General features: G+C 38.0%; 1 protein-coding gene across 1 annotated transcript in view; it reads left to right on the top strand.

The window, feature by feature from the left end:
- LOC112650527 (uncharacterized) overlaps positions 1 to 16,523 on the top strand; it is a 36,306-nt gene that overhangs the window by 16,892 nt on the left and 2,891 nt on the right. Inside the window, exons 4-11 of the mRNA XM_049116200.1 lie at positions 1,721 to 1,817; positions 4,919 to 4,981; positions 6,159 to 6,308; positions 7,568 to 7,681; positions 10,743 to 10,816; positions 10,981 to 11,088; positions 12,560 to 12,675; positions 14,750 to 14,888. Of these exons, the coding sequence (XP_048972157.1) occupies positions 1,721 to 1,817; positions 4,919 to 4,981; positions 6,159 to 6,308; positions 7,568 to 7,681; positions 10,743 to 10,816; positions 10,981 to 11,088; positions 12,560 to 12,675; positions 14,750 to 14,888 (861 nt within the window). The remainder of the gene's footprint in view (positions 1 to 1,720; positions 1,818 to 4,918; positions 4,982 to 6,158; positions 6,309 to 7,567; positions 7,682 to 10,742; positions 10,817 to 10,980; positions 11,089 to 12,559; positions 12,676 to 14,749; positions 14,889 to 16,523) is intronic.

The raw sequence follows: 16,523 nt of genomic DNA, 5'->3' as shown, positions 1-16,523 counted from the left end.
CACCTCTTAAGCCCCAGGAATATGTCAGAGGTTTTCAGAGTTCTTTATGGTCATCTAGATCTCCAAGATTGTTAAAAAAAATTCCTGGCCAGGGACACCTGGGTGGCTCAGTAGTTGAGCATCTGCCTTGATGATCATGGGGTCCAGGATCAAGTCCCATATTGGGCTCCCTGCAGGGAGCCTGCTTCTCCTTCTGCTTATGTCTCTGCCTCTCTCTCTGTGTGTCTCTCATGAATAAGTAAATAGAATCTTAAAAAAAAAAAATCCTGGCCAGATTCCTGTTTGCCAATTGGGAAATCGTAACCTTGGTAGCTTCTGTATTGCCACCCAATTGCTAACTGTTTTAATAGCACCCTGGGAATAGGTACCTCTGTCCCCCGTGAGCTGAGTTCAGAGTCTAAATACCCACAACACCCTGGGAATAGAGATTTTCCACGGAGCTGCTTGTTCAGACAAAATATTGACTGTGCTCTGGGGATGATGCTTATCATGTAGCCAAAAAAAAAAAAAAAAAAAAAAGTCTCTCTCCTCTGTTGGCTACCAGGCTGCCAACCTTTTACTGCTATGCTGTTAAGCTGGGGGTGAGAAAAGCCTCAACTAAGATGGTATCGACCCCACTGTTTTACCGAGGTTCAGTAGTTTCTCTTAGGTAATTTTCCATTTGTTCTGTGGCTTTGGTTAATTTTCAGAGTTTTGAAATGGTTTTGCCAGTATTTTTATTTTAATGGGACAGTGAGTTCATGAAAGTTCTTATCCTGCCGTTCCAGAAGTCTGTCTCCTCTAGGATTCTATATTGGTTGTTAAAGAATAATGGCAAATCGAATAAACAAAAAAGCAGTCTCTTACAGAGAAATGTTACCCTTTTTTGTTTGTTTTCTTTTCTCTCCCCAACCCACGCCCCCCCCCCCCACCTCCCACGACTTTCTCTCTGTGAAGTTAGTATAGTGAGAAAAGTCTTGGCCTTGGCATTTGGGCACACCTGGATTCAGTTACTGGCTCTGCAACAGTAAAATATTTACTTTTTCTTGACCTCATAGATGTTAGTGATGACAGCACCTATGCCCACAGAATCATGATGAAGACTGAGAAAATATTTAATGAGCTTATATCAAAGCTGCACATACTCGGTGCTCCATAAAGTATCAATATACTATTATTTTATTCCTTTTACCTGTTTCTGTCAGATTTCATCCACTTTTCTTTTTTACTACCTATGTTAATGAGTCCTGGTGTAAAAATAGTAATTACTTTATAGCTTTAGAAAAGTAACATACAAAATAAAGATGATGAAAAGAGGATCATGTCTTCCCTTTGCTGTGTGATCTTAAGCAAAGTATTTAGCAATTTGGGCTTAGTTTCCTCACTTTTAGATGAGAATAATAGTATGTGCCTTTGATACATTAGGGGCTCCCTTTGAGAATTGAATGAATTCATGTACACTGTAGGCTTTTTGCACTGTACATTCTATACTGTGGTTTTAGTTTGTAACGATAAGTATTTAGTTCTTAGATTTGATTCATTGGATAAGTTTATTTTTTTCTTTTCTCTTAAGAACCATAAACATAAAAATGTAAAATAAGTTGTTTTTTATTTGTGCCACCATTTTTCCCCATCCCTCGAGTTAAATATTTTGCCATATTTATTCCAGTATATCATAAATGATATTTATTATCCTTAGACTTGAGATTTGATATTTTTTGTTATTCACTTCATGCTCTAGGCTAAAATAGAAGAAAAGACCATTTATGAACGCTGTGGCAGTAGAAATATGTATGTGAACATAGCAATAAATACTCTTAAGAAGCTGAGACATCAAGGTAATTTGTTTTTAATTAGTCAAGTGGTAAGATAAAAACTTGTGATGAACACCTGACACTGAATGTGTTGTTTCATTAGGGTCATTTTTAGATACTCTGTATTTTTAAAATATTCTCATGAGTAGAATGTGAAGTGGGATTTTTGGTTGAAGATAACAAATTAGACTTGATAATAGACAAAGGAATATAATTCCTCAAGAGTGGTTATCACAAAGATATTTAAACTTGGTTTTTGGTTATAAAAGCAACCCATTCATGCAGAATAGTATTTCTTTGTTTTCATTATTCCCCCTCAGGCCTCTTTTTAGACACTTTTTTTCTACCAACTCCACCGCAGCCCCCAGTAATATTAAGTATTAAGGGATAATATTTTGTTGGATTTTTGGAGAGCCACTACTATTGTAATGACTATGATTTTTTTTTTTATTCCATAAAAGCCAGTTTTGTTTGCTCAGGGTCAGTACCACCCCCATTGAGAATACAAGGCATGAATTCAAATAATACAGAAAAGTATTAAAAAACAAAACAGCTAGGGGCATGTGGGTGGCCAGTCAGTTAAGCATCCAACTCTTGATTTTGGCCCAAGTCATGATCTCAGGGTGGTGAGATTGAGTTTCACATTTGGGTTCCATGCTGGATGTGGAAACTGCTTAAGATTCTCTTGCAGAATCTTAAGAGGGAGAGGAGCAAGAGGAAACTTGCTCCTCTCCCTCTCCCCCACCCCCACTCCTACTCATGCTCTCTCTCTTAAAAAAAAAAAAAAAAAGCCAAATTTCCAAATCTTCTATATAGACCCTGCTATAATGAATACAGAAATAAAATTTTAATAATTTAAATGAATACAATCATGTTATGCATAGTTTAACTTTTCTCACTGAGTAAGGTATCCTAGAAATCTCTAGTCAAGTTAATCTAGAATTTGTTAACATCTAGATCTGTTGTATACTTTTTAATGACTACATGATAATCAATTATATAGAGTCTATACTATTGATGTTCCATTTTGTGTAATGCAGATGAAACAAATGCATCTGAGTATTTAAGTTGATTACATGTTTTTTTTACCATAAGTTCTATGATTAATGGAGTGTGAACTCTAACATTTCCTCATTCTAGAGCATATATATCCTTAGCATAAATTCCTGTGCACAGACTAGCTAGCAGAAAGGGTCTGCATGTTTAAAATTAGTAAATATTTCTAACTGCCTCCAGAAAGTGTTTACCCCACCTGTAAGGTAGGAGAATGTGTGTTTGTCCTCACACCTTGCAAAAGTGAATCATTTATCATCTTTCAGAATGTAAAAGTATAGACTAGAAGTGAAGTTATTGTAATCTTTTTTATTGCTATGAAGACCTTCCATTTCTGCTCTTTTTAAATTTCCTTTTTACATCCTTCTGCCCCCCCCTTTATTATTGGCCTATTCATCTACAACAACTTTTTGTGTATCCCTTTTTAGTGCACTGCAGATAGTTTTCTTAGTTTTCCACTTGTACTTCAGCCTTATTTATGAAGTTTTTAGTAATATAGAAGGTATTTTCCTTTTTAGTTTCTGGATTTTGTGTCATACTTAGGCTATTAAAATTTCAAGAATATAAAAACTATTAATTCTTTATGGGTTTTTAAAAATATATAGTACTTTAAGTAGACTTAAACGTGAATTATATACACACTCTCATGAACAGACATTTCTTGAAAGGAGACATACAGATGGCTATCAGACACATGAAGAGATGCTCAACATTACCCATCATCAGGGAAATGCAGATCAAAAGTACAATGAGCTATCTCCTCACACCTGTCAGAAGGGCTAAAATCAAAAACACGAGAAACAACAAGTGTTGGTGAAGATGAGGAGGAAAAGGAATCCTCATGCAATGTTGGTGGGCATGCAAACTGTGCAGCCACTGTAGACAAGTATGGTGATTCCTCAAAAAATTAAAAATAAAACTACCCTATGGCCCAGTTACTGCACTACTGGGTATTTACCCAAAGAAAAAGAAAATGCTAATTCAAAAGAACATATGCACACCTATGTTTATTGCAGCATTATTTACAATAGCCAAGTTATGGAAGCCCCAAATGATAGATGAAAGGATAAAGAAATTATTTATATATATATTTATATACATATATGTGTGTACATTGTATATATATACAATGTAATGTTACTCAGACATATAATAGCATGAAATCTTGCTGTTAGCAACAATGAGAATGGATCTAGAGTATATTATGCAAAGTAAGAAAAAGACATACTGTCTGATTTCACTTGTATGTAGAATTTAAAAAACAAAACAAAAAAAATAAAATAAAAAAAATAAAAATAAAAATAAAAAAATAAAAAATAAAAAATAAAAAATAAAAAACAAAACAAATGAACAGAGGTGCAAAAAGAGACAAACCAAAGAACAGACTCTTAACTACAGAGAGCAAACTGTTGGTTATCAGAGGGGAGCTGGGGGAGGAGCTAGGTGAAAAAAGTGATAGGGATTACGGGAGGGCACTTGTGATGAGCACCAGGTGATGTATGGAAGTGTTGCATCACTATATTGTACACCTGAAACTGTTATAACACTGTATGCTAGCTTTAATGGGTTAAAAAATTTTAAATGTAATAAAATAAAAAAATTTTAAATAACAAATATACAAGATCTCTTAGATTAGTATTTTTATGGTATTCTAACTTCCCCCTTTTCATATTAAATATAGCATACGGAAATTGAACATAGAGGTCTAAGTACATATTTTGGATATTTGCAATGGAAATAGAAAAATAAATGATTTGCAAGCTGTTAATAGTTGCAGTCAATGATGATAAAAACTCATTGACTCACATTTAGACATACTCTAAGCTAATATACAAAATATATTAGCTTTGGAAAATATGAAGTCCTGACCTATTTAGTAGTTCAGTAAATTTAACTTTTTTCCCAACTCAGAATTGGTTAGGAAGATGCTTGGTCTCACTTGTTGGGTGCTTGTTTTAAGGTGAAAATAAAGATTTTATTATGCTGTACACCTTTCTTGTGTTCTGTATTTTTTTTATGAAGCAGACAAAAATAACTCCTTGTCTCAGGAGAAAAGTTCTTGTATGTTTTAGATATGTCTGGAAGCAGGAACAACAGCAAAACAACTGGATTGAAAAAGAATGAAAAGAATAGTGGTAAGCTTGGTGTAATGATGATAGACCCTTGTCCATGTCACCTTAAAGAAGTAAATGTGGCATAATGCAGTTGTAACTATTGTGCTTATGAGGGGTCATCTGCAGGCCAGACATATTTGATATCCTTTCTCAAAATTAGTATAAATAGGTGAAAAAATGGGCTCTACTCAGGTAGTATTTGAATTCTCAGTGTCTTTTTTTGAGAGTGAGGATAGTTAACATAGTAAGAGGAGTGCTTCTCAAACTTAACATGCATGTAATTACCTGGGAATCTTGTTAAAATGAAGATTCTGCTGCAGTGGGTCTGGGAACAGGCTCAAAGTCTGAATTTATAACAAACTCCCAGGAGCAAGAAGCTAGAGAAAAGGTGTTCCTTGAATTTGGTTGTATTTTGAATAAAACCAGATGGTAGTACTTGTCCTGCAAGTACTTGTCTGAAACAAAGTAGGTGCTTCTAGAATCTCCTAATACTTCTCACACAGAAGAATTCTTCCTTTTACAAAAGGGTTTGCCAAAGATAGTCTAGCAAATTCTGCCAGAGTTTTAAATAATATATTAGGAGAATTTTTAAGAATCCACTAGTGCGAAGGGATTAGAGTTAGTGATGTTAGAAAAAGATCTTTTAACTTGAGAATTTTGCCCATGTGAAAGTCACCGTGTATTCTGCTTGTAAGCTTTTGTACCCTTCTTATCTCAGTGACTATTAAGAATCAATAAGCATGATTTGGAACCAGAGGACCTGAGTTGTGTATTAGCCGTGCCGTGCAACCTTGGGCGTGTGTCCTCATTGCTCTGAGCCTCATTTTCCTCTTCTGTAAAAACGAGGTCAATATGTTTGCCCTTCTGGGTTCATGTAAAGTTTAAAACAAAGTCTTTAGGATAGTGTTTGGCACGCTTAATATGCTCTAGCTATTGCTGATCTGATTCTTTCCCTTCTCTGATCCAAAGTATAGGACATTACATGATGCGGGAGCAATGTGTGTGTATATATATATATATTTTTTTTTCCTTTCTGTCAGAAGATATGGAGACTTGAATTCTTTTAGGTTACTCCCTTACTTAATGTTAATCAGCATCCTAGCTTTTCATGTCTGGAAGGGTTAGTAGACTCTAATCTTACCACTGCTTTAAAACATAGTATTTCAATTTTATCAAATTGCCCTTTCTTTTTCCTTAGCCCTCACAGGAATTACTCTCTACAGACATCTGAAAGACTATCTTCTAAGCAAAGAACAGTTACATGAAAATAATTATCCCCAACCCAACCCTGAGAAACCGGGAAGTATTCTTTTAACCACAGGCATGACGAAAGCTCTTGTAAATGACAGTAAGTGTGTGGAACTGAAAATGATCCTCACTCCTTACCAGGGTTGGAACAGTAAAAGGATTATTTCCCTTTCCAATTCATTTCTAGTATCTAAGTAGTTTATTTACATAATTTATTTATTAAATCTTAATCATTTCAGATAAGTACTAACATTACCTCCATTCACAGGTCAAATGACTTCTCAGGAGTCCCTCTGAAAATAAGTAGTAGAGCCAGGATTTAAACCAGAGGAGTCTGAGTCTGGAGTCTTTACTCCTACTTTTTATATACAAATGCAGTGTCTTGTTTTGAAGACTTTGTATCCTTTCATTAGGAATTCTTATCAAAAGATTTACAATTAGTAGTGTTATTCTACATTTTCTCTAAATACTAGGCATGGTTAGTTAAAATTCATTCCTCCCCCACAAAAGAAGAAAATATAGTATACTTAACACCACAACTGTCAAGTCTTAGGTCCATTAGAGTTTGAAATGCAGTTATAGAAATATTTTTCAGTGACTAGAAAATATTTCTCTTTTGTATGGTTAACAACTTTTCTCAGGATTATCTTTGTCATTTGTGTTATTTTTTTTCTAAATCCTTCACCCAGTTAAGAATGAGGGCTCTGAAGGGGGAAGGCAAATCTGGGTTTGGATGCTGGATAAGTCCTTTAACCTCTCCCAAGCCTTGGTTTACCCAGTTCTGGATTGTAGTAGCTACTCCATCAGGCTGTTGTGAGAATCAGTTCCAGGAATGCATGTGAAGCGCTTGGCACAGTGCCTGCCTCAGAAGCTCATAATAGACATTCAGATAAAAGTTGCTACTGTCATCAGAACCAGCTTAAGGATTATTAATAAAAAGTATTCATAACTGGATCTAATGAAAAGCTCAGATATCCTTAATATACCTACAGGTCACTATATGTGTAAAAGGGATAAAATAATAAGACAGGCGTCCTATTTCAGGAGCTCCTGTGTAGTAACATAGATAGCTCATCAAGTTGGCTCCAGCCACACTGTGGTGCACAATTATCTGGCACTAGGCTGAGTCTGGAGGCAAGCAGGGGATGCCTGCCTGGGGAAGGGCAGCCCTGGTACCATGAGCGGGTCACCCGCAAATATTCCTTTGAGTAGCTCTGTTCCTTTCCTGTGACTTTCGTGGTCAGCACTGAGTGTATAATCCGTGCATGATCAAGAATGCACAGGCAGTAATTCCCTGTACTTCCATCCATTTTTCTTTCCATATATTCATGAATAATTTTACTTCCTACTTTGTTTTAGCTTCAAGGAAGATATGCTGTCGTTGTGGGAAAATATATGGTGTGACATCCACGGGCAAACACTGCAGGGTAGAAGAATGTAACTACCACTTCGGCCCTGTGCTGAGTCATAAAGGCAAGTGCTTGGTAGTTGTGTTTCATTGGGTGACCGGCCAGTGCCCGAGCTGTTGAGGGAAAAGTGGAATGAAGTATTCCCTTCACTGTATGTGTTAAATGCAGTCCTGCAAAGAGAGACAGTACTTAGTGAGGCTTGAATCCCGAACACCTAGCTCTGAGCACTGCCTCCTACCCTGCGGCCTGTGGGCCCAGGAAGCTCCCAGGCTGGGACAGTTGTGCGGGGGACCTCCAGGCAGTCAGCTCCCTCCAGTCTTCACCTGCTTTGCACCTGCCAGGATTAGAATAATTTCTTTGCCACCCCGCCCGGCAGTGAGTGATGAACTCTCTTGATTCCTTCCCATGTCGGCCTCAATCTTCCCTGCGACACAGTAAATTGGCTACAGTCCAGTCAACTGGGTGTTTTTCCTCCGCAAACCAGAAACCCGGGTGCCATCCTGTCTCCCCATTGGGCACCTTTGTATCTTAGCCGTGCACATGTCTCCTTTGTTCCTGCTCCGAGATATGGCCTGAACCTGCTCCTTCTCCACCTTCCTCAGGTGCCCCTGCCTGGGTCCAAGCCACCCCCACTGCTGTCCTCAGTTGCAGCACTGCCCTCTTGCTCAGTCTCACTGCTTCTGTCACCCCTTAATCCCCGCAAATCTATTTTTCACCCCAAGCCCCTAGGATAACTTTTTATATCACATTTCCAGTCCTGTCTCTGCCCAGCTTTGATTAAAAGCCTTCAGTTACTTTGCTGACCTTGGGGGATGTGGCCTCCACCCCGCCATCATCCATGCTGTCCATTGTCCCCTTCACAGCACCCTGGCCCTCTGTCCAGAGCTTCCTTGTCTGTTGTTGTCTCTGCTTTTGTCATGGCCGGGTCCTTCCACAAGGTCCTTTCCCAGCCCCACCATCTGAAAGAGGTCTAACCCTCTTCTGTCCCAACATCTGCCTCTTCCTTTCATTGCACTTAACTACATTCTGGAATGATCTAGTCATTCATCTGCCATCTCCAAAAGACTGAAAGCTTTGGGAGGGACCACCACCCATTCTTGTTTTTTCTCTCTGTTGTTCCCTCAACACCTAGCATAGTACCTGACACATATGGGCTGTCAATAAATATTTGGGTAAATGGGTGGACAGATAAATTATTGATGTACAGATGGGCATGAATATGAATGGGACTGTAATGAATAGTATGAAGGAGATAAAGCAGGGAGAAGGAAATAGAACAGAACAGTGGGCATTGAATTGAATGATTGAATGACAATAGATAAACATGGATAAATCGTCAAGTAAATCAGGCAGGTTTGGCCTAAGTGCTGAGAGCACAGAAGGCTTAGTTTCAGATGGGGGAGGGACTGTGAATTCCAAAAGAAGAACAAAGAAGGAAGATGGGAAGGAAGAGTAAGTGTAGCAGACAGACCAGTTGGGCTAACCAGACAACACAGCGTAATGAAGAGAACAAGGACTCTGGAGCCAGCAGACCTGAAATTTAGGGCTTTTTTTTTTTTTTTTTTCCCACCTATTTTCTCTGAGACCTTGGGCAAATTATTAAAGCTCCCTTGAGCTCTCGTTTCCACCTTCATTGAATGAGCTTTATGTGGCAGTTCAGTGAGCTGATACATGTCAAAGTCCTGGCTTATAATAGATGCTGTGTTACTACTGGTTCTCTGTCTCCCCTTCTCATCATAAAGCTGTGGGGTTTCAAAATTGGGGGAGTAATGTAAGGCTGGTTAAGCAAGAGCCTTCAGTGCCAGCCTGAGAAGTTTGCATTTAATCAGTAATGCACCAGGGGACAACTTGAGGAAAATGATATAATGTATATGTGCTTCAGGAAAATCAATCTTAACCACATTTTATAGGAAAACAGGTGCCAAAAAAAATAAAAAATAAAAATAAAGGAAAACAGGTGCCGAAACCACTGGAGACAGGACTTGATGGAACAGTTGGGAGAATGTCACCTCGGCCGAGGAAAGAAGGGGTGAGGTGAATAGGGAGCAGATGAGATGGAATATGGGAGTGGAGTAAGAAAAGAGATACAAAGGCTTGGGATTATGGCTGTGAAAATGTGCAAAGTGCCAGTCAGAGATGCAGAAGGAGAGGGCATCAGGCTTTGGTAGGTCCAGCCAAGGCTGGAAGCGCCATCTTGTGGTCTCAAGTCTATATAACTGGGTGATGTCTCGGGTCAGATCAACAACTCAGACACAAGAAGGGAGAAGGTGGTTGTTGGAGCCCCTCAACCAGAGGGCTCTAGTAGAGAGAAAAGGTCAAGGAGTAGGGCACTTTGAAAAGATAGTTGAGGTAAAGTCAAAGCACAATAAAAAAGTGACACCTGGATGCCTGGGTGGCTCAGTCAGTTAAGTAACTGACTATTGATTTTGGCTCAGGTCATGATCACAGGGTCCTGGCATCAAGCCCTGCATGGGCCTCCCTACTCAGCAGCGGAGTTTGCTTGAGATTCTTTCTCCCTCTTCCTGCCCCCCCCCCACTCATGTACCTGTGCTCGCTCGCTCTCTCTCTCTCTCTCTCATTAAATAAATAAAATCTTAAAAAAAAAAAAAGTGATACCAGAGGATTGCTGAGGGACCAGGGCAAAATGAGGGAAAGAGGAAGAGAGGGGATGGAAGATGTTCAGGACATTGGTAATTGTAATTCATCTTCTAAGTTCAACCCATAAGAACTCTGTTTCCAGGAGTTGATTTTTTCTGTTCGTTATGTAATATCTAAAAATAGGACTTTGTCGGGGCACCTGGGTGGCATCTGCCTTTGGCTCGGGTCATGATCCCAGAGTCCTGAGATTGAGCCCCACATCGAGCTCCTTAGAGCCTGCTTCTTCCTCTCCCTCTGCCCCCTCCCCCAACACCTCGCTCATGCAGGTGTGCTCTCTCTTTCTCTCTCTCAAAAAAATAAAATCTTATAAAAAATGAAAAAATAAAAATAGGACTATGTGGAGTGCACATTGCACAGCAATGTCCTTAAAGATCTTTGAGGGTAAGGTAAGACACATGCTCTGGAAGTGAGCCACTTCTGCTTTATAAAGCTTGCCTGTCTTGATATTTATTTTTTATTGGTTGCAGTCCTTGGTGGCTTAGAAACACGGTACAGCTGTTGTGGAGGTGTCCTTGGATCTGCTGGGTGTCAGGTCGCCAAGGTAGGGCTTGTCATCCAGAGTCCTTATTTTAAGACCAGAGGTGTTGCTTCCAACGATCAATAAGCCTTTGAAAGAATTAATTAGCTAATTTTTAATAAAATTATTATGAGCTTAATTGCTCCTTCAGAAATATATAGTAATTTATTTTGCAATGTTTATTTCAGCTTCACGTTCATGACCAAAAAGAAAACATCAAGGGATTCGTGAAGACTTTTGTCAAGTCCCCTCCTCCTGATGGCAATCCCGGCGTATTTGCTGTGAATTGTGAGGTGGTATGTCAGTGTTTTCTCTTTACCTTATTGCAGTAATTGCAAGTGAATAATTCTGGAGCATTCTACATTGCATAACAGCACTTCGCTGGGCTTTATCTCCATCCCACATAGCTCTGCAGTGTAGTTCACATATTTTCAGAAGCAACTAAAGTTGAATAGAGTTAGGTGACTTAAAGGAACGCCTATATTTTGTAAGGGATAGAGCCAGGAATTGCTCCCTGGTCATCTTTTTATTTATTAATTTTTCCTTTTATATCACCAATGGTGATCCTACTCCTCAAAATGCTGAAACTCTATGGGTAGAAAATGTTATAAGTAGTACCCATTATCCCCAGGATAAACATAAAAGCTAGAATAAATTTTTGAAAACTATTGTTTATAGAGACAATAAAATACTTAGAGCAATTTTTCTTTATATGAGAATCAAAAGGAAAAAGTAGGGAACAAATAGAACTTGGAATCCTATGACCTGGGAAGCTCCACCACTTATCCGCAGGCACCCCAGAGCAAGGCTCCTGGGTGCTCTCATCTGTAAAGTATGGGGTTAATAATTACTCCATGGTTACTGTGAAAATCAGATATACTATAGTATGGGATTATATTCCCACGTACATTGGATGTGTCAAACATCATGTGAACAACTTCTCTACAGAAACATAAAATTTTAATTCCCTATAGTGTATTTGGAGAACAGATTTGTAGAGTTTAATTATAATAAATACAGAAGGGCCTTGTTCAGTTTGAAGCTGAGGTCTGTAACTGGAAACAATTAAGGCTGTTTCAGGCTTTGAAATCCACTGTCATTATCATGTCGTCCTCTGCAATGCCATGTTTATATGTTTATGGTAAAGATTTTCTTTTTTTCATTCAACAAGACCTATAACTGCATTTTCCACTGTGGTAACACTCAATCCCTAAGTCACACTAGCCATATTTTATTTTTTGAGAGCGAGCATGTACACGTGTGAGTAGGGAAGGGGCAGACGAAGAGGGAGAGGGAGAAGCTTAAGCAGGCCCCACGCCCAGTGCAGAGCCCAATACGGGGCTCCATATCACAACCCTGAGATCATGATGTGAGCTGAAATCAAGAGCCATGAGCTTAACTGATGAGCCACACAGGCATCCCTCATACCTGTGGCTCGTGGCTGCTGTATTAGTATAGAAATAGAACATTTTATCATCATGGAATGATCTACTGGATAGCACTGATCTTAATGAAAATAATTGTAAAGACTAAGCCAAGAAAATGGAATTATTTTATTAGCAGAAATATTACTAACATTAAAGAAAAAAAATTAAAGCTTGCAACATCTTTTATAAGACCGTCAGATCCACTGACTGGCTTTTGTTAGCAAATCCAAGTAATATACTTAAATTGTATATTCTAGTTAGAAATATTCCTTTAAGATATTTCAGATGTTAAAATGTTTACTGAATATGATATGTAAGTTTAGTATTTCCCCTTTTCCAGTGCTATACAGCCAAAGGTTTGGAACTTACTCAAGTGTCAGTGGTTGATCCCAGCCTCCAGGTGGTCTACGATACATTTGTGAAACCAGATGATGAAGTCATTGACTATAACACCAGGTATGTATTATGTAAGAGTTAGCTTTTGAGAATGTAGAATATTCAACATGTTGTTTAGGTGAGTTTTAGCTTAGTACCTTTATTGAGTCAATGTTACAGCATTTTTTAACCCGAATTGCCTCACAGTTCATAAAAATGGTTATATGCATAAAAAACTCCATAAAGGTTGCTATTATCCAAAAATACATTTTGTATACTAATCTTTCTCCTGACCGCTTTGGATTTTTTTCCTATTTATTTTGGCCACATGTGAATAGCCCTATCTATTTTTCTGGGTTTTTTTTCCAGCTTTATTGGGGTATATTGATAAAAAAAACCATAAGTAGAGTTACAGTTGCTGTACTTCTATTGGTACTTATTCTTCCATGTTTTTTTTTAAGATTTTATTTATTTATTCATGAGAGACACAGAGAGAGAGAGAGAGGCAGAGGCACAGGAAGAGAATCGGGGAGCCCGATGCGGGACTCGATCCCGGGACTCCTGCTCTGAGCCAAAGGCAGACACTCAACCACTGAGCCACCCAGGCCACCCCTGTTCTTCCATGGTTTTAATGCACTCTTTCCTAACTGCTTTTTTGGAACAAGTCAGGAAGTACTTGGTAATTATTGATATTCATAGTGACAAAATGATAACTGTGGGGCTTGCATTATAAGTAATTTTTGAGTCTCAAAAAAAAAACTTGAAATGCATTCAATGCATTGTATTTTTTCAATGTTTTAAGATAAGACCAAGTACTCCACAATAATTTCCTCTTAATACAAATATTTGATGAATCATGTATCACATTCCCTAAGCTTGATGACGGAGCCAGGTATCTTTTTTAACTGTTCAAGCGTAATTGGAATATATTATCAGTTTCAGGTGTATAATACAATGATTTGTCATTTGTCTACATGTGAAATGATCGCAGTAAGACCTAGTTACCATTTGTCACCAAAGTTTAAAAATTTTTTTCTTATAAGGACTTTGAAGATTTACTTTTTTAACAACTTTCAAATTTACAGTACAGTATTAAAGATGATAGTCCCCATGCTGTACATTACATCCCCTTGACTTACAAGTGCAAATGTATACCTCTTGGTCTCTTTAAGCCAGTTTTTCTACCCCCAACCGCCTTCCCCTCTGGAAACCCACCATTCTGATCTCCATATCTATGGGTTTTGTTTGTTCATTTATTTTGTTTTTTAGATCCCACGTAATAGTGAAATCCTATGGCTTTTGTCTTTCTCTGATTTTTTCCACTTAGCCTAATACCCTCAAGGTTCATCCATGTTGTCACAAATGGCAAGATTTCATTCATTTTTAGAGCTAAGTGGTATTTCTTTGTAGATATTATACCACATCTTCTTATCCATTCATCCATCAAAGAATATTTAGGTTGTTTCCATGTCTTGACTATTGAAAACAATGCTGCAATAAACACTGGAGTTCATATGTCTTTTCAAATTAGTGCTTTCATATTCTTCAGATAATACCCAGAAGGGTAATTAGTGGATCAAATGGTAGTTCTGTTTTTAATTTTTTGGGGAAGCTCCATGTTTTTCATAGCATATGTGACTGTGTACCATACATATTGTACATTGGCTGCACCAATTTATATTCCCAACAGTGCACGAAGGTTCCCTTTGCTCCACATCCTGGCTAACATTTGTTATTTCTTATCTTTTTGACATAGCCATTTTGACAGTCATGAGGTGATACCTTGTGGTTTCAATTTGCATTTCCCTGATGATGAGTGATATTGAGCATCTTCTCATGATGGTCTCATGGCCATCTGTATATGTTTACAAGAATATCTACTCAGATCCTCTGCCTGTTTTTTAACTGGCTTGTTTGGAATTTTTTTTGTTGAGTCATGGGAGTTCTATATATATTTTGGATGTTAACCTCTTATCAGATAAAGGATTTGTAAATATAAGCTAGTATAGAGGGGTAACTGATGGTCATAATAAGTAAGATCTTTGTTTTTTTGTTCAGTGAATGTTAGTCACATTGGGTCAGTGATGTGTTCCAACTATAACAAGAAATTCAGCGAGTTACCTTCTTGCATGCATTATGTGTCTTACTGGGGCAGGTTGTCTGGTGTGGTGGAAGATGACTTGAAGAACACTAAAACATCAATCCGTGACGTCCAAGCCATCCTGTTGAACCTGTTCAGTGCTGACACTGTACTAATTGGACATAGCTTTGAACATAGTCTGTATGCTCTTAAGGTAAAGAATTACAGGCTTGTAATTTTTCAAAACGACATGTGTTAAGACGGTAGTCCTTATCATTGTGTTATCATTGTTTGTTGATTTGTCCTGTTAACCAAGAAAAAAAGAATTTTGCTGTCCATGTTGATAATATAGCCCAGCCATCATAAACCAGAAGCAGTGTAAGACAGCTAAAGTCATTTGGCTCATCCAGATCAAAAAGAAAATCCATTGGTTATGATAAAACCAAAATCATTGTTTGACATTGTCTTTAATCCTTGTGTTTAATATTCATATGGTTAAGACTAGTTTATCTGACAAGTTATTTTATTCACCTACTTGGAGATGCTTTTTCATATTAAGTCAGATCTTATAGGTAGGCTCAAAATCAAATGTCATGTTCATTTTTTTTTTGGCATGTTAGACTTGAAAATCTACTCTTTAATACACTTCTGGTTAAAATTTATCTGTTCTTTGCTCTGTGTTCTAGAATAGGAGTCAGAACACTGTGGCCCATGACGGCCACCTATTTTTGCAGATATTTTTTGTTAGACCCACTGCTCTCATTCACTGCTGTATTTTCTGTGGCTGCTTTCATGCTATAACAGCATTGTTAAATAGTTACAACAGAGACCATGTGGTCTGCAAGCCCAAAATATTTACAACTTGGTACTGTTGAGAGTTTGGTGGCTACCTCTGTTCTAGAACACTAGTATCCAATGGAACTTTCTACATTTTCACTATCTACTGTGGTAACACTAGCCATATTGGTTATTGAACATTTACAGTATGTCTAATGTGACTGAGAAAATGATTTCATTTTTTAGGTTAAATTTAATAGCCACACGTGGCTATGGCTTACTACTTGTACAGCTTTTAAACTTTGGAGACCTTTGCTGATTATTTGTTTGGCTACCCCTAGGACTTACCTTCATGCGGAGATAGGCTAGTTCTTCTTTAGTGCAAGAATACAAATAAAGCCATTTAAATTTCATAGGTAAATCTCAGCCTTGTTCTCTGTAAAGCTGGTATTCAAAGTATAGATTTGTTTCAAACAGCAGTGTTGTTTTTGCATGTGACAGATAAGACTGGGATGTGCTTCCACCCAGACCTACCACACGATGGGGAAAAAAGAGGTGGGGAACCTAAGTTTTGAGAAAACTCTTCCAGGATGTCCCTCTGTCACCTCAGAGATCTCACGTCTCAAACTGAACTTCTCACCATGACTTTGTCTCTCCTTTTTAATGAACCATTCTATTCCACTTGTCTCCCAGACCAGAAAATTTCAAACCATCACAATTCTTCATTGTAATCAGTTTATTTTTTTCTATCCAAATAACCCATGGATTTTCCTATTTTTCTCTTTCCACCACCGCCTTCTTTTATTTACTCAGTACCCTGCAGCTAGGAACTGGTGTCTGTTTGGTAGTTGACAAATTAAAGGAGAATTTAAAGTGCTTCTAAACATGGTACCAGGTGCTAAATGTTAAATTTCCAACTCCTCATTTTTCAAGGAGTCTTTAAATAACTCTTGAAGCTAATCTTCTTCCATGCTCCTTTCAAAATACAGCTCCCGTCCTCAAGAATCCTAACTGGTACCTAAGTTTCTATGTTTTCAGTAATCTGACTGCTTTTCTTTTTATCTTATTTTCT

This window comes from Canis lupus, chromosome 11, assembly GCF_003254725.2.
Source record: "Canis lupus dingo isolate Sandy chromosome 11, ASM325472v2, whole genome shotgun sequence".
NCBI lineage: Eukaryota > Metazoa > Chordata > Mammalia > Carnivora > Canidae > Canis > Canis lupus.
The sequence above is the reverse complement of the archived record's forward strand: the minus strand, read 5'-3'. Positions and strand labels throughout refer to the sequence as shown.